The 26,632-nt window shown below is 38.8% G+C and overlaps 3 protein-coding genes across 3 annotated transcripts; 1 reads left to right on the top strand and 2 right to left on the bottom strand.

The window, feature by feature from the left end:
- Window positions 1–39: 39 nt before the first annotated feature.
- On the bottom strand, window positions 40–2,330 carry faua (FAU ubiquitin like and ribosomal protein S30 fusion a). The gene is made up of 5 exons (XM_066676614.1): window positions 2,257–2,330; window positions 1,047–1,129; window positions 811–955; window positions 536–591; window positions 40–218 (listed from the first exon to the last, which is right to left on the bottom strand). The coding sequence occupies exons 2-5, from the start codon at window positions 1,119–1,121 to the stop codon at window positions 93–95; spliced, it is 402 nt and encodes a 133-aa protein (XP_066532711.1). The 5' UTR covers window positions 1,122–1,129; window positions 2,257–2,330; the 3' UTR covers window positions 40–92.
- A 1,821-nt stretch (window positions 2,331–4,151) lies between these two features.
- On the bottom strand, window positions 4,152–11,003 carry prpf39 (PRP39 pre-mRNA processing factor 39 homolog (yeast)). Its single transcript, XM_066676088.1, has 14 exons — window positions 10,857–11,003; window positions 9,281–9,870; window positions 9,052–9,177; window positions 8,817–8,935; window positions 8,567–8,734; window positions 8,300–8,471; window positions 7,780–7,887; window positions 7,384–7,548; window positions 6,869–6,995; window positions 6,488–6,756; window positions 5,377–5,564; window positions 4,983–5,057; window positions 4,788–4,902; window positions 4,152–4,597 (listed from the first exon to the last, which is right to left on the bottom strand). The coding sequence occupies exons 1-14, from the start codon at window positions 10,867–10,869 to the stop codon at window positions 4,511–4,513; spliced, it is 2,322 nt and encodes a 773-aa protein (XP_066532185.1). The 5' UTR covers window positions 10,870–11,003; the 3' UTR covers window positions 4,152–4,510.
- Window positions 11,004–13,981: 2,978 nt separating this feature from the next.
- Window positions 13,982–17,544, top strand: arf6a (ADP-ribosylation factor 6a). The gene is made up of 3 exons (XM_066676089.1): window positions 13,982–13,996; window positions 14,096–14,308; window positions 14,872–17,544. Exon 3 carries the CDS (start codon window positions 15,547–15,549, stop codon window positions 16,072–16,074), a length of 528 nt encoding a protein of 175 aa, XP_066532186.1. The 5' UTR covers window positions 13,982–13,996; window positions 14,096–14,308; window positions 14,872–15,546; the 3' UTR covers window positions 16,075–17,544.
- Window positions 17,545–26,632: the final 9,088 nt, after the last annotated feature.

A 26,632-nucleotide genomic window follows, 5' to 3' on the forward strand; every position in this document is an offset into this window, starting at 1 on the left:
CACCCATAAATCCAAACATTTAAGGCAAATCAAACAGGGTTTTTGTTCAAGCTGTAACTTTTTATTATGAACAAGTTTCTCCTTCAGACTGTTTAGGAGTTGGCATTAGGGCCCTTCTTCTTGCCGAAGGTGGGCACCACATTTACAAAGCGACGGTTGTACTGGATGCGACGCTTAGCACGGCCTGTCTTCTTTTTCTTCTTCTCCTGTTTATCCACCTGAAGAGCGCATGAGAGAATTTGTTGATGTCACTTATTTTAACCACATCATCTCAAACTTTAACTTGGAGGCCCAGGTCAACATTGGTCCTGGAGGCCCAACACATTTTGGTACTTTTCCTGCTTTAAAACACCTACTTTAACCCAATAATGGGCTGTTAATGGGGAGATAGTTTTCTGGGAGCAGGGGGAAGGTGCAGGGCAGTCAGCCCCAGGTTTGAAAAATAGTCAAATGAAACACCGTATGAATTATTGGCTGTAGTGAACTTTTAAATCTCATTTTACCTTTTTTTTTTTTTTTTTATAAAGTCACTCACCTTTGGTGTCTGTCCCCGTACTTTACCAGCACGAGCCAAGGAACCGTGTACCTTGCCTAGGAGAACAAAAAAAATTAAGCTTAGGCATGAGCCTGCAAGATTGCTCATTTTTCTCCTAAACCCAAATGAATGGCAAGTTGGCTCATTTTGAGCTATTCCATTAAATTCATTACAAATAAAAAATAGAATCTGAAGTTTAGGATACACAAAAAAAAAAAAAAGTTTAGGCTCCGAGCAAGCTTGAATATGTAAGTTTACTAGTGCACACTACACACCTCCCAAAAGCCTGCCAACCACCTCCAGAGTGCAGTGCTCCGAGATGCCACAGTTCACAAGTGTAGCATCATCTTCAAGTGGGGTACCAGCCAGCAAGAGCACCTGTTCCTCAACAGACAATCCCTCTAAAGTCTGGACATGGGCCTATAAAACAGATAAAGATAATCAATATTCACACATGTTCTGTCAAATGCAGTCAGAATCAATGTATTACATACAAATTAAAATCTCTCACCTTAATGTCCTGGACAGTCTCCTGTCCTGTCACCTCAAGGGTGTGAATGTTCTGTGCACGGAGAAAGAGCTGCATCTTTAATTCTGAAAGGGTGACAAAAATTCAGCCATTACAAGACTTTCCTAAAAGGTCCTACTTTAGGGTGCGAAACTTGCCCAGAGTATGTGCCCCTCTTTCTATAGTGACAGCTTTCTAGAAATGATAGGATAACACAAAAATCAGTGCTTCCCAGACCTTGTTGTGGTCCCCCAGGGATGCACCAAAAGAGTTGCCAAGCCCTTACTGTGTTAAAATTGATACAGTAACTGTTGAAATCTCATCCAATATTCATAACAGTCCACTGGGTTCAAATATAGAAAACAATACTATATAATTTCACTGTTTCTGTAATGAAACGCTTGAGTGAAGTGCTACAAGTGTGTACTGCTTTTCAAACACCAGATACTCGGCCATATACCGATGTCTGAAAGACTCAGCAAACGAAGCAGCCTGGATAAAATATTAGTGGGCATCGTTATTGCATACCACCACAGAAGACGAAGATAAAATAGCAGGTATGGGGATGTAGGAGCTGTGTTCCTTTAAAATGTTTAAATGTATTGATGATAACAACGGAATCTGGACTTAGGACTTCTCTTGCAGTGCATTTAGAATCAAGCCGCTCAGAGTAATTACGGTCGGGCACTGAATCTTCCTGGTGTTTGGACCCACTTGTCTGCAGTACGTTAGGCTTTACACCAGATTAGTGAATCTCGCTCCAATAGTCATTCGTCTTTATTTATGTATCTACAAGTTCATCGGGTAACTTTAACGCTGGAAGAACAGCCGATTTCATAACAGCTAGTCTGTTTATGTTAATATTAATACCGTGCCTTTACGTTAATATGATACACAACCGCTTTAAACATGTGAATTACAACAGCCGATCAGCTTCCTCGTACTGTACGACAGACGTATTGAACGCCGTTTAGAGCTAGGTTTTGGAAGCAGGGACTGCAGCTTTAGCCGCGAGTTGCTAGCGGGGTTTAGCTTTAGCGCTCGGCCAAGACACGCGGTCAGAAAACAAGACGAAAAACGCCTCAAACACATCACAGCGGCAGGGAAAGCAACCAGACATGTAGTGTATTGCTTCGGGGTGAAATATAGCCACTTCGGAAAGTAGAAGTAACTATATAAAACTGTTATGAGTATATTAATAAACAGCTCTTACTCCTCGCGATGCTCCTCGAGTCACACTCACAGAGAAAAGGACCTGCGTTGAGCGCCCACTGCGCATGTGCAAACAAAAAAGACTGCTGGGAAGGGCTTACGTCACATGTAGACAACACCCCTCTGTAATGGCCGATATAGAGTTGTGTGAGCAACTGGTCCCAACAATGAAAATATTTCATTTTAATCTGAAGACATATTTAATGGAAAATGAATGGAAGTCTATGTAATGTCTCCACAATTCACAGATACAAGATGTTTGTGTGTGTATGTTTCGTTAGGGTGTAGTTCATTCGAATTTCACTATTGTTACTCCTGTTAACATTAACAAAGAAATCTGAAAACTTTCAAGAGTATATAACCCGTCTGCTAACATTCGAATGTGTTAAAATGTGTCCTTCCTTAGTTATATTTCTTAGATAAGTACAGTTAAAAAAAACTATAGGTGATTTTATTTCATGTTCCAACTAGTACAAATTAACTAAAATATGAAGCACTAACTTGAAAATATTTTGCAATGGCATCAGATAGTGTACAATGTGCCTGAGAAACCTTGTCTGAAAAACGGCTTTCCAGGACAGAGCTCGTTTTTTATCATTTAGACACTTTGTCTTTTGATTTTTTTCCCTAATGCAAATATAAAAATTGACTAAGTGACTTCTTGAAGTGGTGGAGTTCTTGTTTGGCTGCTCACAAAAAATATATATATATAATTTAGAGCATTTAGGTAAATAAAGAAAACCACAGAGGGCAGATAAAACAATCAAAATTGATTATCTGCCCTCCAAAAAAAAAGCACAATAACGTGCTCAGTGTATAGATAGATCACTTAATTGTTCATGTAAAGGCCTTTAGAGTCTGTCAAGAATGACATTTTTATAAAACAAATTGTTTATTTCCATGTTTTTTACACCAATCAGCCAAAACATTACAAACACACTATCAGCTGTAGTCCATGTATGTCTGTATATTTTTTTCCCCTTTACACCATGTTCATCAGTGATCAAGACTCCCACAGGACCACCAGAAAGCAGGTATGAGAATAGTCCACCAATCAAACCTATCAATGAAGTGCTATTGGATGACTAAGTGCAGTAACCAATGAGCTACTGTCCCTGACTTTGCATCTAGAATGTGGACCAATGGTGTCTTATAGAGTGGATTGTAGGTGTAAAAAAAATCCAGCAGTACTACTGTGTCTGATCCACTCATACCAGCACAACACACCACCACTAATTGTATCAGGCTGTGCCGAGATTTATCAACAGGTAAGTACAGGACCGCAATATGGTAGTTCAAAGGGATCAAACAAATTACTGGAAAACATCTGGCATTTGTTCCAATATTGGCTACCATGCAGCTTTTGCCTGAAATGTCTGTTAACATTAGGTGTTATAAATTGGTTTAGTATTTGTTTGAGGCTTTTTTTTTTTTTTTTTTACTTCTGTGGCAGAATCTCCTTTGAGAACATGCCTATAGATCCAGCTGTAGCAGAATTCTTGTGTACATTCCAGTCTGCACTGTCCTTGATGCTGCACATTGTTTTAAAATTTCCTAGGCTTATGCTACTAGGTTCACAGTGGTATGCAAATAATGAAAATATAAACAAAGGTAAATATAGATAAATAGAAAGTGAACCTCAGAATGCATGTCACCTAAGCACACAATCAGTCAGAAAATTGGACATTATTGAAGACACATGGAAAGGCCTGGGTCAAATAGACATTTAATCATGTGACATGCCTTGTACTTTCAATGATGCCGCCTCTGGCTTGTTTACCTGGGGATGGGGGTTTGTTTTATGTTTTTGATAATTCTTCTCAATAACGGTTTTCTATAAAGCTGCTTAATAGCAAATTCAGTAGTAAAAAGCAGTGTACAAATGCATTTCATTTAGTGTTTAAATAAACCACAGAGTCCAGGATACCCATCTCTTTATTACGAAAATTCAGAAGTCAAAATAAAAAGCCTTCATTTCACTTTTGGCTCCAAAAACAAGATGACATCACATTTAGGAGAGCAGAGATAGTTAAAGAATGAATGTTTTCAGGTTGATCCATACAAATTCTCCAAACTATTCAATTTCAAAAAGAGACCACACAAAATCAAGCTAAAAAGATACTTACGTCCACTTTTTCCACAAAAGGAAAACTCATTTGCAACACATGCTCATAAACAAAGTAAACCATCAAATGACTGAGAATGTCAATGAGAATCAGTAAGAATGGATAAAAAGAACAGAGTTCAGTCATACATCATGTGGGGGGTGGAGGGTAGTACTGGTTATACTGATATTGACTGTATTGTCCCCAGTTGTTCTGAGATCCCCATGAATTGTATTGCTGTGAAGACACAAAGAAAATAATTACAGATTAAACTATTGTATCTATGGCTGTTTGAGTGATAGTAGCTTCTTTTATTTGAGAAAAGTTAACCCAAGATAGGTACACATTGATGACTAAAAGCTCCATACAAGAGACGGACAATCTTGAAACAAACAGTTCCGTGTAATACATGCATACAAACACCGACCTGATACCAGTTGTTATAGTTGTATCCTGCGTGATTAGCCTGCATGTCAGAAGTCTGGCCTGTAGCTGCTGAGCCATCATCCAAACGCTGTCTCTTTGAATCTGGTTCTTCAGACCTGTGTAGGTACAAAGATTTAGAAACATTTCCATCCATTTCCAGATTTCAGCCAAAGTACAGAATGTAATAGTAACTCACCCATTTTCTGTCTTTTTCTTTTCTGATTCTTGTTCTTTCAAAAGTTTCTGATGTTGGTCATATGCAGCCACAAGCCTGGGGGGGGGGGAGAAGAGAACTTCAGAATATGAAATCAGTGTTTCATTTTTATTTATCAAAACCACATCATGTTGATCAGGGTCCTGGTTTCTCCAGTACCTATCCCAAATCACTGGACACAAGGCAAGTATACACCCTGTACATCATCATAATATCAGAAATATTAAGTGTTTGCCAATATAGCAAATGGCCAAAAATGAGTCTAATGCACAACCACAAACCACTCTCTAACAAACGAGTTTCCACTTGAAAAGTATGTAACGAGCCAGTTTTACAATAAAACATAAAATTCAAATTACACAAACATTTTACTCACGTATTTATGTCGCTCCCAAAGTCCTCAAGAAATTCCACTTTACGCTGAGAAAAAGTTACACGTGACTCCAAAGGCATAGGACTGTTGAGAGCTTGATCAAAGCATGCCAGGATTTCTGCTTCATTCTGCTGTATATCTCCACCATTGTACTCTAGCTCCAGAAGGTTCAGGTACAACTTGGGATTGGTCTAAAACACAAATATAGATGACAGAGTAAATGCATGTGACTTCTTATGCAACTTACTCAGTAGAGTGGTCCTCGATTGAAAAACTTCTCCAAAAGTTTATGCCACTGAGGGAAATTTTGGCAAATTGTCATTTAATTAAGAAAACGTTATAGTGTTTTCAAACACATTTGCATGTTATTTCTATCCCTTATTCATCTATTTCATGATTGGGTGGCCCTTTATTACTGCAATATTAAAAATATTCACCATCTTGGGATGAGCTGGAGAGACTTTGTGATCAAAAACTATTAGTACATGACCTAAGTTTGCCTAGAGCTGAATGCCATAAAAACCACACACAAAATTTCCAACACAAAGTCTGACATCATTTCTTGTTTTAGACTTTTTAAACTGACTAACAATGTTTAAATGTCACAAACAGGATTTGTACATGTTCAGGGAAACCCCAAATGGATTTAAATGTTTAATGACACCCTAGCTTAAAATTATTCTGTTGTGAGTGTCAGAGATGCATGCTGTATGAACATAAAGCAATGCACAGTCCAGTGCATGCACAAAGTCCATGGTCGGTATGAATTAGCCTTAGAAGCTCCTTTCCAAACTCCAGATTTGAGAAGTACAAAAAGTTCCTATTCAAACTATTACTTATTGGTTTGATTACTTATTTTATTTACCATTCAAAACATTACTAATAATGAGCAAAAATCTGCAGTTAATTGTTACATCTATTAACTGAGAAGAGAGTTCTACTTTATAAAATTGCAGTCTTAGATTCTCCAAGTATATTCCACCATACCAAAAGATAAATTGATAAAATGTTCAATAGAAATATATTCAGTCATTTTTATTACCTAAAATAAACAAACCTCACAAAAGACTACAAACTACCTGAATAGGGATTGGGGGTGTCACAAGGCTCTTACCTCATCCTTTTCAATAGCTTCAAGCAGGGCCTTTTTAGCTTTCCCCACGCTCTTCTGCACTTTTAGGAACTGTCTAGCAAGTTTTACAGAGTAGAAGGACGATTCACTGGCATTTTTTCCATTCTTGATGGCATCCCGCAGTAGTGCCTCGGCTTCATCCAAGTTCCCATGACGACGCTCCAAGCTCACCCTACGTAGTCTTACCATGGCCAGGCCTGGAACCGCCTCCTCAATCCGTTTCAGGATGCCCCTTGCTTCCTCGATGTTCCCTAGATGAAAAAAAAAATAAGCCTTACAAATCCTTTAACAAGACAAAATGGAGTACATAAAAACCACAGCTGAAAAAAATTAAATCAGCTTGAGTGTTATTTAAAGATGTACCTTGCTGTTCTTCAAAGGCTGCCCACAGAAGATGAATGCTAGGTTTCTTGGGCAGGTGGATGGTGCATGCTTTCTTGTACACATGTCTCACTCCCTCTGTGCTGTAGCTCTCCAAGTACTTGGCATACTTCAGAAGAAGGAAAAAGAGGGGGATATACAGAGAGGGAGTAAAAGAAACAGGGAAAGAACACAGAAATTAAGCTTTCATTTCAGATTCCTGCACCACTGAATTTCCATTGACAAGATCGTTTTGAGAATTTCTGTTTTAAACCCATCAGCACCTTTATGGAACCAATAAGATAAGTTTCTGTAAGGTAGTGGGAGACGGAGAGATGCAACGAAGTTGGCAAATGCTGGAGTCAAATCTTGTGTGGCAAGCTGGCCATCCCCTAATACAACAAATACAGTCAAATATCAACGTTACACGCAAAGAGTGCAGGAAGTTTTACTGAGGAAGTGAAATCGTTGATGGGGAAGGAGGGAGGAAAGGTTGCCGCAAAGGGAGCCACATTTACCTTTATCCAGAACTCCTCATAAAGGGCACAGGCAATCAGGCACCGCTCAAACAGGACCACTACACGCTCTGGTGTGCCATTCTCCAGCTCAAAGTCCAGGTACTCCCTCCAGTTGGTCAGCTGTGTCTTCTCCAAGGGTTTTACATGGAAATATGGACGCTTGACCTATGTGGGAGGAAAAAGTTTACTACATAACTATAGAGCCACAGAACACAACATACATACACAAATATATGGTTCATTCATCATGAAATGTTCACAGGTTATGACGGACAGCTGCTGTGTTCGAATGAAAGTCAGTTATTTAAAAAAATAAATAAATAACTAAAAATTGACAAAACAGCTACATGTTTTTAATTACACAATATATATTATACACATACACACACCACTTACCCCTTCTTCAAAAGCCCATCGCTTGCTGACTTCATGCTCATTGTGGTTGAATATCTCTTGCCGTGACTCAATCACTTTATGCCGCATGTTCTCAATCTCTGTGACTCTCTGGAGGATAAAAATTTTTTAATGAAAATCTCCATCATAACACATTCGGATTATCTCGAGTGATGTGCAAACTGCATATCCAGCTACCAAGGGTTTACATCACCATGAACTCGAGAGAAACAAGTGGAATCTTGCGCTGAGATAAGTAAGGTATGCACACCCTGCACATCAGCTGTGACCCAAGCCGTGCTGCTGGGAAGGGGGTTGAGGGACGGTGTCATTCCGTCACGGTCCCATCCCACTTTTATCTCGAGTCTCTGAATGGATGCCAACTGGAATCCTCAGGTATTCACTGGCTGCTAACGGAAAGACACCTCTTCAAACCTGTACAGTTTTGCTTCTCTCCAGCATCAGGTAGGACCCTCCCTGTCTCTTGAATATTACCCACACAAAGTGAAGTTTGGGCACTTACCTTTGCAGGATCAGGAAGATCTTCAGTGCCTGGTGGAAGCTCCTCACTAGGGGTTTCTTCCTCTCCTTCTCCAGTGGGTTTATTGGCAGCAGCAAGCTCCAATCTCAGCTGAACAAATTCCTCTTCAGACAGGAAGTGCTTGGGATTATTGTTTTGCACATGATCTTTGAACCTGAAAGATCAGACAAAGTAATATGTAAAAATAGCATAATTAAATGTGTTGTGCCCCTTAATGTGAAAAAAAGATTTAGTATTTACAGCACAAACCTCTGGAAGTGCTGAGAATACAGCTGAGTAGGTATGCAGAGGACACGATCATAAACTGCTGTAACATTAGCCAACTTCTCCTGCTCAGTTTCCCAGTTAATATAAGATTCCCACAGACGGTCTGAACGGAACTCTGTACCCGCGGCAAGCACTGCATGCTCATAAACACTGAAAAACATACAGAAATCAAATTACAAACCTTAGCAATGCATTAACTACTAGAAAACACATGGTGGGATGACATACTTACGCTCGTATGCGATTTTCAGCTTCTCCATCACTGGTATCTTGGTTTTCCCTAAGAAATGCTACGTAATGAAGCCACAGGTCAACACTAAGCGGAATGGCCTGTAGTCCTCTGCGATACACCTGAAGGGACAAAAAAAGTGAGACACAGAATTAAGTGTACAAGTAACTTCAACTCAAGTGAATATGGCAAATACGCATGTACAAAAGAGGGAAAAAAAAAGCATAAATTGTCATACCTCATCAGCTAACTGTATGTAACCATGCTTCTTCTCAATATCTGCGTACTTCTTCCAGTAACCATAACAATATGGATAGTGAAGGAAAAATGCATCAAACGCCTTTCTTGAAGCAATAAGGTGATTCTGCAACAGACAAAAATGTTTTATCATCTGAAATTAATTGTACATGGCTCATAGCCTGCATGTTGTTTAACCTGTTGTTAAACTGGGCTATGTAATCACTTACCTCTTGTTCAACATACTGCAGAAGGTAGACCCATGCATTAAAATCTTCAGGATTATCCTCAACTACCTTATAGAGTCTGTCAAATTCTGAGGGGAGATCAGGAATTTGCACAGAAGCATCACCTGTTCCATCTTCAATTCCTTCTTTGGATGCATCCTCAAGCTCCATATTTGCAGGACTTCCTGAATTGGCTGAATCTGCCAGCTGTTGTGAGCTTGCATCAGGTTCTTTACAAAAGGCCTCTGTAGTCTGTCCATTTGTTTCTAATTGAGTTTCAGATTTATCAGGCAGTCCAGCATTGTTTTGTTCAGAAATATCAGATTTTGGAACCTCCAATTTTGAATATCCATCCACTGAGGACTGCTGGTGCTGCTCCCCAACATCAGCCTGCTGAATCTGGTCTTGTCCTAGGTTCTGTTGGTTTTCAAGAGCAGCAAGTGTGTCAGGGACTTGGCCCATTGTCCACTGAGAATCATGGGTTAGGCTGGGGAGGTCAGGAATAAAACCATCTCCTGCACCTTCCAATGTCCCATTGTCAGGGACATCTGAATCTACCATCCCCGTCATGGGCTCGTCTGAGAGATTCAGGTCTAAAGAATAAAAAAAAAAAAAGTCAAAAACACGCACAGTGACAAAACACAACAGGGTGAGGCTTATTGTCAATCAATGCTAAATGCTGATACATTTTGATTCAATTTCAGGATCACAAAATGCAATTACAATTTTTTATAATTTTATATATAATACATAAAGTCCAAATATATGAATCCTTTTATTGGAGCATCCTATTATAACTAGCTACATTCAGTAACAACAGCTGCGGGGATCTGTTGAGAATCAAATTGCATGCATGTTTTCCAAAAATAGTTGACAAATATATTAAGCCGTATTAGTGGTTACATGGAAAATCTATGAATAGGTAAAGGCTCTGCAAATTCTGCAATTAAACCAAGTTATTCGTTCAACGTAAATAACACCGAAAGATAAACTCACTACAGCCCTCACTCTGATTTTAACGCGTGGCTGTTGAAATGAATCTATCCAGCCATTACGAGAGGTAGCGCAATCTGTGGCGCTCGTTTTTAAACTATGTGCCATAACTCACTGAACACGCGCCGGATTTGTTATATCACCAGTTCCTAACGGTTCGTGGACATATTTTTCTCTAAAAAGTGATACATAAAAAATATAATATACAAGTAAAATGACCAGCTAAACGACGAGGTTACAAAACATACCGTGCAGGCTCTGCTGCTAATTAAAAAACGCGTCACTCAGAAAAAACAAGCCCGTTCGTTCGGATTTAAATAGTCTTTAAACCTATTAAACATACTCATGTATAAACAAATAAGCTCTTATCAAAAGCACACAACACTAAATAAATTAAATGCAGTACATACTGAATCCGACAAGATCTAGAAATAGGACAGCCTTTTTCTCGTCTCGGTTTGGGCCTAGTTCGCTGATACAAAGCTAAGCTAACACAACCTACCGTCGATATCGTCTAAACTAATCCACACGGAAGAGCCACTACTGAACAAACACAAACACAGCCTGATACTGGGTGCTTACTTACCAGAATGTTCCATGAAATGTAGCTTAAACGAGATTTTATTTCAACTTTTTTGAAGTTATCTGCTCCACAACATGTGGTCGACGAAGCGCGCTATCATTCTACTCTCGACACGGCTGTGCTGAAGGGCGATCGCTCTGCGCATGCGCATTAGCCCGGCCGCTAAGGTGTAAATGGGTTGGCGCGTCTGTATTTGTTAGCTGATGTTTAGCCCGATAGAAGTCTCCATTGGGTCATCGTCTAACCATCTGTAAACATATCTGTTCATACAATGATATATAAAAAAATATGTCAAAGAATACAATACTGAGTCGCTAAGATATAATTATATAACCTTGCATTAATTTAGTAAATATAAATAATATAAATATAAATATTAAATTAGTCCCCGCACCTCTCTCCACCTACTCCCGCAGTCTGTAATTCGACAACCCTATCCTGCAAGTCGATGGGATTCGTTAGATAGGTATGTAAGAAACCTTAGCTGCCTGAATCCAATGTTAGACTATTAAAAGCACAGTAATAAATACAGCCTGTTTGTGTACTTCTAAATAAAGATAGCATGAAAATTAATTTTGGAATAATTAAGAAAATAAACGAACATGACTAGTCAAAGAAAATAAAATTGCTTTCTGAATTTCAGAAATGCAAATCAGTCTAAGTACAAACTACTAAGCAAGTTCTGATATTGAATAGTGAGTGGCTAGTAGACTGACATAGTTAAAAACACATGTAATGAGGGGTGTTCTCCCCGTGACCACGTGGGTTTCCTATAAGTGCTCCGGTTTCCTGTCACAGTCCAAAAAAACATGTTGGTAGGTGGATTGGAGACTCAAAAGTGTCCATTTTACATTCACTTCCATTGCAAGTTAAGAATCTTTCCCCCTCTCCTGTAAAATATGTATTTTGGGATATTAATGGTTTGAATTGGACTGTGATTATATTGTGGCGCAGCAGGTAGTGTCACATTCACATAGCTACACAATCCTGAAGGTTGTGGGTTCAAGTCCTACTCCAGGGAGTTGTGGGGAGTTTGGTGTGTTCTCCCCATGTCAGCGTGAATGTCCTCCAGGTGCTCAGATTTCTTCCCACTGGCCAAAAGCACACATTGGTAGGTGGATTGGCTACTCAAAAGTGTCCATAGGTGTGAGTGTGTATCGTCCTGTGAAGGAACACCTCAAGGGTGTGTTCCTGCCTTGCACCCTGTTGTTCCAGGTATTCTCCAGACCCTGAACTGGACAAGTGGTTACAGACAGTGAATGAATGAAAATGTTCCTCCAAGATGTGTTCCTATGTTTCACCATTTAATATTTTGTCATAATGCACCAATCAAGGAAATGTTTTACCACAGATAAAGTATATGAACTGTTAAAATTCCAGAACTAAATATCATCAATAGAAACCCCACCGTATTTAGACACTTACATATTTTTCCACTCTATTTTATGGTACAATTTGTAATCACAGTGACATGTGAGCCTGAAGTGCTGTACAATCTTAGCTGAAATGTCCTGGATAGGTAGCTGTTTCCTAATAATAGTAGACACCTTTTCACTCAAACAATCTTTTAAAGGGTTTAGAAGGTATATTTCACTGAAAATTTCCCAAATCAGCTAAGACATGTGACACCCAGAGTCAGATTTATAGTTCAATTAGAAGGAGCACGTAGATGCCTTTAGACATTATTTTGTAGTAAAGATAAATATTGCATAGAGCAGGCTCTACAAACATGTCATAAATTATAATTGTACTAAATGACACTTATGTTCTAAAGATATCTTGCAATATGCATAATGCACGTTTTTTTTATTATTGGATGAAATGCTGAGCCTATGATGGATAATGTTATGGTTAAAGAACACTAAAAGTGTAGTGTTTCTTTCAAAAACCCTATGAAAATCCATTTTTACAAGGTTAATTTTTGTGATGCTGATGATACCCCCAATTATGTGCAAATTAAGCAGTCAATCCATGACTGAGCATTTCTGTGCTACAACTGCAGTGTTCCAAACACAGTGTCAAACTGTTGCATTTGAGAACCAGCCTATTATATCATAAATCTAAGGAACAAATCCCATTGACTTGTGAAGTGGGGCTTTGAAGTATGGATAAATCTGCATGTAGTGAATTAAGACAAAGGTGTAGAATTATAACTACATTTAAGACATAAGGGGAATTTTTCTTGGAAACTATTTAATTTATTAATTTTCTATAGTCACTTTATCATATTCATTGTCTTTGAGGGCAGCCTTGGCCTAATGGTAAGAGGACCAGGCTTGGCCCTGGAAGGTTGCCAGTTCAATCCCCAGGACCAGCAGGAACATCCATGGCTGAAGTACCTTTGAGCAAAGCACTGAACTCCCCAAAAGCTTCCTGGGTGCAAGAGATGGCTGCCCGCTGCTGTTCACAGCCCCTAGTGCACTACTGTGTGTGTGTTCAAACCAACAATAATGGGGAAGACACATTTTGTTGTGCGTTGTACAATCACAAATAATTGCACATTATTATTATTATTATTATTATTATTATTATTATTATTATTATTATTATTATTATTGTGTGTCCACAGCCTAAAATATTTGGGTGCATTCAAGAACATACCCTGGACAGGACACCATGCATTACACACTCACTTTCAGACCTATGTATACTTTTGAACAGCCAATCCACCTATCAGCATGTGTTATTAGACTTTGGGAGGAAAGAGCACCCCAGGGAAAACTCCAACATACACCTCACACAGTGACCTGACTGGAAATGTTTAACCCCTAACACAATCCAACTGTGTAGTGCTGCGCCATTGTGTGATCTGGAAATAAATGCTAAATGTAATATTTTGATAAATATTGGTTTTTAGTAGTTTAAATGATAATATTAGGGGGCAGTGTTAAATAGAGACTTTTGGTTCTGCTGTAATTGTATCCACAGTTATTGATGGAAGTTCTCAACCGTTGCAATGCTAATGTACCGTGTCTCATGAAGCTTTTATGATATTTTATATTTAAAGTATGATATTTTATGCAGGCCTTTATACCAGCCACAAACCCTTAAGTTTTGATAGCTGCATTATTTAAAATCCTTTGTACGTCACTGACTCCGCCCTCACACGTAAAATGACGCCACCGAGCTGGTCGCCCCCTATGGTAATAAATGTGTAAAATAAAGGGCTTCTAATCATTATAAACTCAACGCTTTGTGTTTGAATTGAATATTTCAAGGTCTTATTTCTCCCCAACTGTCAGTCTTACTTTTAAAAGAAGGAGAGAGTTTTCACTGCTGCTGAGACTGAATGGCGTCCATTTCGCAGCGCGGCTCTGAGAGTGGAGGAAGTGGCGGGTGAAGCGAGTCCGCACCTTTTCCTGTAACAGCACAGCGGCTGAGAGCGACTGAGAGAGAAAAAGAAGAAAAGAGAAAGGGGAGGAAAGGGAGCGGGGTCCGCCGCCGCCTTTTTAAAGGTAATTTTAGTGTTTTCGGCCGCTCTGAAGTCAAACCTCGTCAGTATAGAATCGGTTTCTGTTAGATTTTGACAGTAGCGGGAATATGAATGTTAGAACTGCTGAGTTACTGATTAAAACCAAGCCGAAGTTGGCTTCTCATCCCAGTGTTTCGCTCCACCTTAAATATTGTACTATAACGGCTATACCAATTTAAGGTGGACCTGAAATTTTGAACAAGTATCTGGCGTGTGAGAAGCCTATTTCAGCCTCACGGAAGCGGACGTATCGATACTTTACATGTCAGTGACGGCGGCATTTGGGTTTTGCGTATCTCTTCGTTTTTGTTTTATTTAACCAGTAGACAGTCTATTGTCTTACACATGAAAGACGTGAAGCCAGCTTAGAAAAGAAAAATGTGGATATGCACAACTAAAGGAGACGTAACAATGTTACTACTGCACCTTTTTTAAGATGGAAACGGGGAAAATGGAACGAGAAGCTGGTGAATAATAAGCTTCATCCGATTAAAGTTGTTCTCTGTCTGACACCCCTCCCTTTTCTCGCCCGCTCTTGTGTTTCAGGGAGAGAAGAAAAGAAGGACAGAAAACAAGGAATAAATGACCTCTGGGGTTCTCCCGGGCAATTTTGTACAGACTCCACTTTGCTGGTACGCCATTAGAGACTGTAATTGTAAGCATGAACTCTTGAGGCGCTTGAATGTGCTGGAAAGGACCGAGAAGGACAGCCGGCAAATAAGAAGTCTGAACAACTGCGGGCTATCGAGGGGGCCTGTCACTGTTTTAATTCGAAGTCCACTTTTCCATCTTTCCTATACAGTCCTGCACTGATCGGCTAGCTGACACCAAATACCGTGAGGTGCCCTTTTGTTGATGAGCTACCAGTACTCAGCGACAGGGTCAAGAGAGCTGCTAATCATCCACACCCTCCCCTGAGCACATTTTTACTTTGTGGTTAAGCTGTTTCACTTTCGTCTATCTATGCCAGTCGGTTTAGCTTGGCTAAACCTAAACCACTGAGGTGTCTTTTGACATAAGATAGCACAAGTTTTGCTCTAACAGAGTTGTGAAGCAATATATCTGCATTCTGTTACAGTACCTAAGCATTGAGGTGTTACACCCCGAAGTATTAAAGTAGCACATAATCCAGCCAAAGGTACAATACCAAAACCAAAAAAAAGCCTAGACTGATTTTTTTTCTCCTCCTTAATAAACAATAATATATGCACAGCCAACAAGATGGGGAAAATGCTCTCCAAGATCTTCGGCAACAAGGAGATGAGAATATTGATGCTTGGACTTGATGCAGCCGGGAAGACAACCATTCTTTACAAATTGAAACTCGGACAGTCAGTCACCACCATTCCAACTGTTGGTTTTAATGTTGAAACCGTCACCTACAAGAATGTAAAGTTTAATGTGTGGGACGTTGGTGGACAGGACAAGATCCGACCCCTTTGGCGGCACTACTACACAGGCACTCAGGGGCTCATCTTTGTGGTGGACTGTGCTGACAGAGATCGCATAGATGAGGCTCGACAGGAGCTGCATCGTATCATCAATGACAGAGAAATGAGAGATGCGATTATCTTGATTTTTGCCAACAAGCAAGATCTGCCTGATGCAATGAAACCACATGAGATCCAAGAGAAGCTTGGGTTGACCCGTATCAGAGATAGGAATTGGTATGTTCAGCCCTCCTGTGCTACAACAGGTGATGGACTATATGAAGGGCTGACTTGGCTCACTTCAAATTACAAATCTTAATGTACTGTTCAGGAGAACTGGTCAGTGCAAAGAAAAAAAGGAGAATAAAAATGGAGCACAGGAAACATAAAACAGAAGCTTTTAAAAATTAATTTGGCTTCTGAAATCAGTCAGCAAAAATAGGTTTGATTATAATCTTATTTCTGTTGATTTTGATGACACCTTGTAACAGTTTTCTTTTGTATACAGATCCTCTTAGCTGGCTATTAAGTTTGCTTTGGCACTATAATAATAATTATATTACATTCAAATGACAGTTGCCATCTCACAATATTACATAAAGTATTTTTGGAGGGATATTTTAGAGGAGTAGATTTTGTTTTCTCTTATGACAAGTGATTTCTTTTTTCATTGGAATATTTTGGGTTACTCACACTGTTCACCCCCTCCCAACCAAGGCACTATTGTTATTAAATTGGTATTCTGTTTGCATTTTGTGTTCTTGGAAGCAAGATTTGCTGCCCATGAATGAAATGGTAGTGCAACCCACCTCTTTGCTTTTCCCTCTGGCTCACTCACACTTCCAGTATTTTCTCTCAATGGATATATTATCAATTTGTGGCCAAGAAATGGCAACATTTCTAACATCTAAACTGCCTTGAATAAAGCAAAATGCATTATTTTGGTATATCCATTAGTGTGTAAAAATGGTCTTCGCTACCATTTTAAATAACATCCCCTGCCTTTTTTGTCTGGGGGTGTTTTTTTTTTTTTTTTTTTTTTGTGGTACAAACCAGAGATGAGTCAATAGAACTGCATAGATGAGACACTGATGGAAGTACAAATATAGTTGATTAATTTCAGCAATGAGGACAAGGACCCACTGACAAAACTGAGCATTTCTGGACTTATTGTGGACCCCTGAAAGTGTTTACTAAACCCCACTACCCACAGTCACTTGGCTTTTTCATGGTGCTCTGACTTGTGGTCTGCAAGTACAACACGCATCAGCTGCAAAATCATGCAATGCAGTCAGACAAGCCTATTTTTGTCTTAATTAACAAAATTGCTTTTTTTTGACCAATTTGTTATGCTGAAGAAATAATAAAAAATATATCCAGTTCAATGAAAAAAAAAAAAAACTACAGCTTCTTGAAACTGAAGATTATATTCTCTGTTACCCTTTGTATGTTACAAATCTGAGTTTGTTTGTTTTTTAAGTAACATTGTGCAAACTGCGTTATTGGTGAAAAGCAGGGAAATGATTGCAGTTTTAGGTCAGTGCTGGCCTACATTGACTTAACTGATAAGTGTTTGAAATGTGTGAATGCAGAAATGAATGCTTTTGGTGCTTGTGCAACATTTAAAACATTCTTGTTGCATTGATGTTCACATCCCATGTTGGATATCATGATTTGACTTAATTCTTACTAATGAATAATGCAGCAAAACACAAAAAAGTTATCATTGATGTTTATTGTGGGCAACACATTCACCAAAGTTAAACATCATTAAGACTTTTGAAGATTGTAATAAATTTCACAAATTTTGATAAAACAGCATGTTTATATGTATTAGTACAAAGACAAATGGTGGTGCAACAGGTAATGTTGCTGTCACACATCTCCAGAGTCCTGGGGTTGTGGTTTCAACCAGATGGCAAGGAGTTTTGTGTGTTCTCCTTGTGTCTGCATGTATTTCCTACAAGTGCTCCTGTTTCCTTACACATGGACACATTTGAGTGACCAATCCACCTATCATAGTGTTTTTGGACTGAGAGAGTAAATGTATGATTCCCTGCCCAGGGTGTGTTACTGTCTTGTGCCCAGTGATTCCCTGTAGGCTGCAAACCCACAGTGACCCTGGACATGATGAAAAAGTTACAGAAAAGTATTATTCAGTATTGCACTGCATTTTATTTCCACATCAGCATATTATGACCATCTCATTATTTCTACACTTACTGTCCATTCTGTCAGATCCATAGACCATACGGGAGCACTTTGAGGTTCTACAACTGCAGACTGGAGTCCTGTTGATCTGTGTACATGCTTTGCTCCCCTGCACTCTGTTCATTAATGGTCAGGACTATCACAAAGCAGGTATGATTTGGGTGGTGGATCATTCTCAGCGCTGCAGTGACACTGACATGGAGGTAATGTGTTAGTGTGTGTTCTGCTGGTATGAGTGGATCAGACACCCCTCAGTGTCACTACTAGACTGATATATGCAGCCGACAACGTCCTGTGTCCACTGATGGAGTAGACGACGACACAAACTCAAACTGCAACAACAGTGGAGCTACTGTCTATGACCTTACATCTAGAAGGTGGATCAATGAGGTAGGGGTGTCTAACAGAGTGGACAGCGAGTGTTTGGAAACCTGAGTAGCACTGCTATGTATGATCTACTCATTCCAGCACAACACAAATACGCCACAACTATGTCAGTGTCACTGCAGCAGGACAGTTCATTATTTTAGAAAAATGTGCTTCTGTATTTGTGAGAATGGACAGTGAATGTAGAAAACAGGAGGTGGTCATAATATTGTGATATGACAATGCATACAAGTGCTGGTCATACAATTAGCATATCAAGAAAAAGTTGATTTATTTCAGTAATTTCATTTCAAAAAGTGAAACATTTATATGATAGTCATTACTCGCAGACTGATATATTTCAAGTGTTTATTTCTTTTAATTTGATGATTATAACTGACAACTAATGAAAACCCCAAATTCAGTATCTCAGAAAATTAGAATATTGTAAAAAGGTTCAATATTGAAGACACCTGGTGCCACACTCTAATCAGCTAATGAACTCAAAACACCTGCAAAGGCCTTTAAATTGTCTCTCAGTCTAGTTCTGTAGGCTACACACTCATGAGGAAGACTGCTGACTTGACGGTTGTCCAAAAGACAACCACTGACACCTTACACCAGCAGGGCAAGACACAAAGGTCATTGCTAAAGAGGCTGGCTGTTCACATAGCTCTGTGTCCAAGCACATTAATAGAGAGGTGAAGGGAAGGAAAAGATAGATGATAGAAAAAAGTACAAACAATAAGGATAACTGCACCCTGGAGAGGAGTTTGGAACTAGACCCATTCAAAAGTGTGGGGGAGATTCACAAAGACTGGACTGCAGCTGGAGTCAATGCTTCAAGAACCACCGCACACAGACATATGCAAGACCTGGGTTTCAGCTGTCGCATTCCTTGTGTCTAGCCACTCTTGAACATGAGACAGTGTCAGAAGCGTCTTGCTTCCAAAAAGCACTGGACTGCTGCTGAGTGGCCCAAAGTTATGTTCTCTGATGAAAGTAAATTTTGCATTTCCTTTGGAAATCCAGATCCCAGAGTCTGGATGTAGAGAGGAGAGGCACATAATCCATGTTGCTTGAGGTCCAGTGTAAAGTTTCCATAGTCTATGATGGTTTGGGTGCCATGTCATCTGCTGGTGTTGGTCCACTGTGTTTTCTGAGGTTCAAGGTCAATGCAGCCGTCTACCAGAAAGTTTTACAGCACTTCATGCTTCCTGCTGCTGACTAACTTTATGGAGATACAGATTCCATTTTCCAACAGGACTTCATACCTGCACACAGTGCCAAAGCTACCAGTACCTGGTTTAAGGACCATGATATCCCTGTTCTTAATTTGCCAGCAAACTTGCCAGACATTAACCCCATAGAAAATCTATGGGAAATTGTGAAGAGGAAGAACTATCAGAGCAACCTGAGCAGTGCCACAGACTGATCGACTCCATGCCACGCCGCATTGCTGCAGTAATTCATGCAAAAGGAGCCCCAACTAAGTATTGAGTGCTGTACTTGCACATACTTTTCATGTTTATACATTTTCAGTTGGCCAGCATTTCTAAAAATCCTTTTTTTATATTGGTCTTAAGTAATATTTTAATTTTCTGAGATACTGAATTTGGAGTTTTCATTGGTTGTCAGTTATAATCATAAAATTAAAAGAAATAAACACTTGAAATATCAGTCTGTGTGTAATGAATGAGTATAATATACAAGTTTCACTCAAGTATATCACTTGAATGGAATTACTGAAATAAATCAATTTTTTAATGATATTTTAATTTTATGACCAGCACCTGTATCTACACAATAACATTAGGACCACCGGCTTGTTTCTACACTCACCTCCTGTTTTTTCAGCTCCACTAGTTTTATAGCACATCATGGTTTTATAATTATAGAATGTAAATCATCTATTGAGCAGCATACCAGTTTTACCCCTTTCACTCTGTTCTTCAATGGTCAGAACCACATTTTATGTTCACCCCTGATTCAACCTGTCCTTCAATAGTCAAGAAAACTTATCGCAGGAGAAATTGAAGTGACAATGATATGGTCCTGGGTGCTTCCTTGGTTTTGAGCTGATATGACTGGACCAAAGACAGCAATGCTGCTTTTTAAACACTGTCCCACTGTCCGTCTTGTAGATATAAAGTTAGAGACAGTAGCTAATCTGTTTGTGATCTAATATTATACGGTGGTGAATGGTGACGTACCAGCTTCATAAAAGAATGAAAGGCAAGTAGATGAGATCACCTTCTAAATGTAGGAATTGCTAAGGCTCTCAGAAGTGCAATCACAGAAATGTCATCATAGCCAGACAATAGAAATAGACATTTTAGCCAGTACTGTTAATAAGACTGTAAATTCACTTCCCTGCAGTCATTTCAGATTATATTATTCTCTAAAAATCTCAGTTACAGCTCACATTAAGGGAATCTTCTACTCTCTCAGAAAAACGGTAGATGCACAATATTGGTCACTGAAGGTACAAACTGTGTAAATGTACCTTTAAAGGTACAAAATTGGAAGGAGAGATACATGTTTGTAATCTTTCAGTATAGAACTGTGTCATATAAAAACATAATTTAATTCCTGGAGATGAAACGGGGCATATGAAATAAATACAATTTTAAATTATATACGCACAATTATGTACGCTTGAGGGTACCACCACAATGACAAATTTTCTGACAGTGTACACATATTTGCCTGACTAAAAGTTACTGTGAACGTGTAGTGTAACTGTGGAGTTTGACCGAGTACTGTGCTGAATGAACTTTACTTGCCAGATTGTGCTTTAGATGAGGCACATGTGGCTTTTTTTTCTGTGTGTGTAATACATTCCAATACAAGTCAAATAAGAGTACTTATGAGCACTAATGATCTGTTTTTGTCATTGATATATTTGCACCTTGTGAAAAACTACCTGCCACACCAGTGTTGACTGCTAGTCTTTCATATGAAATTGTGCTGTTTGTATACAGGCACAAAATGCATCATCTACCTTAATGCAGACATAGTCATTCAAGCTGACTGTAGATACATTTTATTTATGTTAACCTGCTGTTAGTTTTAATTTAGTTATTTGCTATTATAATAAGCTGATAAACATTTTTCATTTAAAAACATTTGCAATACACTGGCAAAATGACACAGAAATCCTTGAAAATTCTGAACAGGAACAGTTTTTTCTTATTTGTTTAGTGAGAGAGGGTGGATATTTGTGCTGTGTAGGAGATGGCTGTTCTCAAAACAAAGACTAAATAGGCCTTGTAAGTTCCCTGTATTGTTTACCCAGGACTCCCTTTTAATCTTCCCTCCAATCTGCAAGCAGAGTTATGACACAATAGAAACGGCAGGTAACAATGCTACAAAGTGAATTTAATGAAATAAATAGCTCTGGGTTTGAATTTCTTCTTTGAAATTTGTAAATTTAGAAAAAACAAATTAGGAACTGATCAACGGTAAACTGAGAGTTTATCTTTCTGCTGTGCTGTACCTAGAGTTGTTTCAATAGTGTAAAACATTTAAATGAATTAGTGCCCAAACTGCACTGAATTTTAAACAATAGTTTACAGTGTGACATCTTCCATTTAAAACACTAAGAGTATCCATTTAGTTTATCATAGTTGTGCTTTGTGACTGTGTTGGGAGACCAAGAAAGCATATTTGACCTGCACTTTCTTAGTCCTTTTTGACCAAATGAAATCTGGTTCTTGAACTGGTTCCACCCCGCATTTGCTCTAGTTTCGATGGAATCCAAGATTACGTAATTTCACTGAGCTGCTGTCTGTTTTAACCTGCTCTTTTGTCCTTTATTTAATGTGATTTTTAAAAAATGTATAATTGCTTCTTTTTTTTTTAACAGGTTCTATTTCCTATTGTCCTGCTGTAATTTCTTGTCTATTTTTATTTAAATATGTGTTTAATTATTTGTAATAATTAATTCATTCATTGTCTGTAACAATTCTTATCCAATTCAGGGTCACAGTGGGTCTGGAGCCTACCCGGAATCACTGGGCGTAAGATGAGAACACACCCTGGAGTCCTTCACAGGGCGACACACTTACACCTATGGGAACTTTTTGAGTCACCAATCCACCTACTAACATGTGTTACTAGACTGTGGGAAGAAACCGGAGCACCCGGAGGAAACCCACGCAGACACGGGGAGAACACACCAAACTCCTCGCAGACAGTCACCCGGAGCGGGACTCGAACCCACAACCTCCAGGCCCCTGAAGCTGTGTGACTGAGACACTACCTGCTGCACCACCGTGCCGCCCATTTGTAATAATTGTTATTACATTTTTTAAAGGTGGGTGTTTTTCTTTTCCTCATTGTTCTCCTTTTTTCTTTTTAAATGTGAGTTTCATTGTAATTACAATTTTTTTTAACATTTTTTAAAGTGGTGCATGTTTTTATTTTCATGCTGTTCTTCTTTATGTTTTTGCCTTTCAAAACCACCATATCGTACACATACAGTTTAGAAATGTATATCTATGTATAAACGAATGTATACACAACAATAGTTGAATCTTATTTACAGAATCAAAATTTATGTCAATCCTAATGAAGTGTGTTTGGTTACATCCCTAAACACAGCAACACACAACTACATTCATCACAACAAAAGTTTTGTTTTTATCTACAGATGCTAAACTTATGTGCAGTTTGTTATAATTAGAGATGTTTGCACAGCTGTATGTGTGGTGTCCATAGGGAGAGCCCCATAGGTCCTGCAACTGCTGAGTCAGACCACCAGCTTCCTACAACAAATCAGGCCCAGTCACTAATGGTTAGGCCTAATTAACTCAGGATACACTGTACACATTAGCACAGGAGCATTGGGTTTGGTGTACACACATTATTACACTTCTAACACTGCAGCTCTGGGAGTGAGCTGCAGACACAGACACACTGCCAGACACAAGGCTAGGCAAGGCTGACTGAGCACATTAAGTATGTCTGCTCCTCTCACAATAGAGTATCATCTGTGGGAGTAAAAGAGAAAGCAATAAACACCCACTCATCCAGACATGTATTACTATGGACTTTCACGTATTATTTATTATAGAGACTAACCGTACCTATCTGTGTACTGTGGTCAAACTCTGTGCCCACTTAATAACTCAGAGGTAAAGAAATTTAGATTAATTTTACAATGAATCGTTCTTTCATTCATTCATTTTCCGGAACTGCTTCATCCTGATACAGTAATATACTTCTGAAAGGTAACTTAGGGGAACAACAGATATAAATATGTTAAAGTTTAGTAAAGATTATCAGACGTGTATTCTATGAGGCTTTATGTTGATTTATTTAAAGAATATATTTTTTTTTCAACATGAATTCTGGATATTTTAAAGATACATATATAATTCTGGAAAAACCTTACTGAAAGGCAGCTGAAGGGAATAAGGCTACACATCATTACAACTAACAGAAACATGTATTGTTATTTATTTGGTCTTCTGACGCTGACAGTCACTCATATAAGTATCTAACTGATGTTAGTTGGAAGCTGTGGCATTAACTACTCCACACGGGTAAAGAAACACTTTGGCCTTCTAGCTATTTATTAACATACAAGAGCATTCAGATTGAAAATAAATATATCTCTGTCTCTTATCTTCCCTCCTCAACTCTCTTCATCCCTTTTATCATATCAGTGTATCTTTGAAAGGTGACACTCAGAGAGAGCCTGCCGATTGGTACTCAGACCTGAAACTGACTGAGTAGGTCATATGGCCACAGGTTTGCCTCAGTCTATGCAGCTCAGAGCTTGGTGTGCAGCTCCACCTCCCATGCTGAAGTTCTTGCTTCTTTATAGGGGGCACAGTCAGGGGCTAGGCTTTAGTAAACGCCCTCTGTCCAGCCTCCTGGTGACCAAGCAACAGAAACCTTTAAGTAAATGTTTATGCAGGTTTCTTTCAATTGGCAGAAACTTGTTGGTATCAAGTATCCTTACAAATGCTACACATCGGGAAATACAAAAAAAAAAAAAACATTACATTTCTTGTGTAAATTCTAGTGTAATTTTCTCATTTAACTTCAGTGGAATAAGACTCGATTGACCTTTCATGCTTTACAACAGTTCTGGGGTATTAGTAATAGATAAACAACATAAACAAGCTCACCGCGACCCTGAAATGGAAAAGTGGAAAAGAAGAAGATGATGATGATGATGATTATTATAAACAAGATGTTTCAGGTAAGGTTATTTATTATTATTATTTTCTCATATCCACACTACATGTCATAAAGCTGGCAGACATCTGTTCATCCAAAGATTTTTTTCTTAACTCAGGAATGTCAATAGGATGTTTTCCTCTTGCCTGCTTTATAACAGCCTCTACTATTCTGCAGTGTTTTAGAATGTTTTCTAGAACATTGCTGTGCTGATTTGATTGCACTAAGGCAGCAGTTAAGTTTATTAATTTGAATGGATGTCTTCATATTTGTTGCAACACTGTACAATGTTCACACTTCTATAGTAGACAGAATTACAAGGGTGTGGCACTCAACATTAAGCTCTTGTGTTGCTGGTATGACCAGCAACTAAAACACAGCCATGACATCGTTTTCTGTTAGTTCACTATGCTTGTTTAATTTTCGCTTAAGGCTGCAACAAGTACTTAGAAACAGCCACAGAAAGCATTTCCTTTCCCAATCCACATGCTAACAATTACAGGGCCTTCAGGGCCCCATGTCTGGTGACAGTTTGCTCTGTGTGTGTGTGTTGGGGGGGCAGATGAGGAAGTGATGCAAACTGCTTTGCTTTTAAATGGAATGATGATCCGTGCCGTTATCCAATAGAACAGGAAGTGATGTGAAGGTTGTGCTTCCAGCAGGACACTTGGTCAGGAGCTTTGACAGATGGGACCTTTGTTTTTGCACATACTCTGGCAAAGAGCCCAAAGTCTAAGCTTCTGAAATGATTACTGAGATATGGGTGGTCATTATTGTATTAGTTTTAATTAATAGATTACTTATGATACAGTTATTGCACAAACAGCATTTGAGCAGACTATGGTAATACCTACTTTACTAAAAGGCTTAAGCCAGGCTTTAGAGTATTGCATTGCCTGAAGGCCTCAGTATGATCTGCCACAAAATGTGTTCGTGAGTGAGTTGGCCCTCTTTATAAGCATATGAATGCACAATGGAATCTAATTATCTGCATTTCAACCAGATATGAAAATGCTATTTCTTAACAGTAAAAAACATTAGGTTTCTTTGAGCCTTCCCATCTGGGTCATTACAAGTTCTGTGTAATGGCATAACTTTCTATATCTCAGCTGTCCAACTGCTTTTTTTTATATGTATGCTACAAATGTAAAGCTACTTTTTTATTTGAATGTTAAGAAATTATTCCTTATGCTAGGAATATATTCACTGAAAAACCACAATTCTTGTTACTTGTCTCACAGTATTCTGAGAAATAATCCAAGATCATTGCAACAGTATGTCCTGGAGTGTTTAAAATGCATTTGGAAGATGGGCCACTGGTGAAAAACAACGGATTTGAGCTTGTTAACAGGTGCATGGAGTGGCTCTTGGCAAAGTCTCGCAACTACATTGTTTGCTGGCAGCTGAGCTGAGAAGGCTTCAGTTTGCCCTCAGCTGCAGTCGTCCTACAAACAAGACTGATTACTGAAGACTGGGGTTTCAGATTACACCCCGTGTGACACAATGGGATTTGTTTTCTCAGGATGGACTCGTGTGTTCTCAGACAGTTTAGCACAACAGACAACATCTGGACATGAAAAGACCACTTCTGTTGACTTCATGGCAGTTTTCATGAAAAAACTTTTTTTTTGCCTTTGTAAATCACATATTAATGTATTGGGACTCAAAAGTGAGGCAGGAACTCATTTTTTTTACATATGGAAAATATGAAAATTCTGCTGCAGCTTGGCCTAAAGCTAGAGCTCAGTTTATTACTCGACATGTTTTGCAATATTCTTAGTGCAATTTACATCTCTCATATTCGTTAGTTTGACAATGCTGTGTAATATTTATGGTTTCATTCATCAATAAAGTTTTAATACAATACACAGTAGTCTTATGCAAATACATCATAACCCACTGGGAATACAACATAAACAATGTAAATTAAAACCACTGCTAATTTAACTAAGCTATAGGCTAATAGACAGAAGTCTGGTAAATTAGGAAACTTTAGCTTTTAGCTCGTGCTCCTCATCAAATTCCTGTCATATAAGTAACCCATTCTGTGCATGTTACTTACATTGTTAATTATACAGCTCATGCCTTACGCAATCACCAGTTACTTT

The sequence above is a fragment of the Hoplias malabaricus genome, chromosome 7 (genome assembly GCF_029633855.1).
Source record: "Hoplias malabaricus isolate fHopMal1 chromosome 7, fHopMal1.hap1, whole genome shotgun sequence".
Lineage (NCBI taxonomy): Eukaryota > Metazoa > Chordata > Actinopteri > Characiformes > Erythrinidae > Hoplias > Hoplias malabaricus.

Bases quoted from the DNA above. Each gene is read 5' to 3' on its own strand.
- faua (XM_066676614.1), bottom strand. From the start codon at position 1,121: ATGCAGCTCTTTCTCCGTGCACAGAACATTCACACCCTTGAGGTGACA. The intron at 592-810 runs GTGTGTAGTGTG...TTGTTCTCCTAG, and splicing joins GGTTGGCAGGCTTTTGGGAG to GCAAGGTACACGGTTCCTTG. The intron at 219-535 runs GTGAGTGACTTT...TGCGCTCTTCAG, and splicing joins TACGGGGACAGACACCAAAG to GTGGATAAACAGGAGAAGAA.
- prpf39 (XM_066676088.1), bottom strand. The intron at 6,996-7,383 runs GTAAATGTGGCT...CTTCTTCTGAAG, and splicing joins ATGAGGAGTTCTGGATAAAG to TATGCCAAGTACTTGGAGAG. The intron at 4,903-4,982 runs GTGAGTTACTAT...GTACCTACACAG, and splicing joins AAGAAAAAGACAGAAAATGG to GTCTGAAGAACCAGATTCAA.
- arf6a (XM_066676089.1), top strand. From the start codon at position 15,547: ATGGGGAAAATGCTCTCCAAGATCTTCGGCAACAAGGAGATGAGAATA.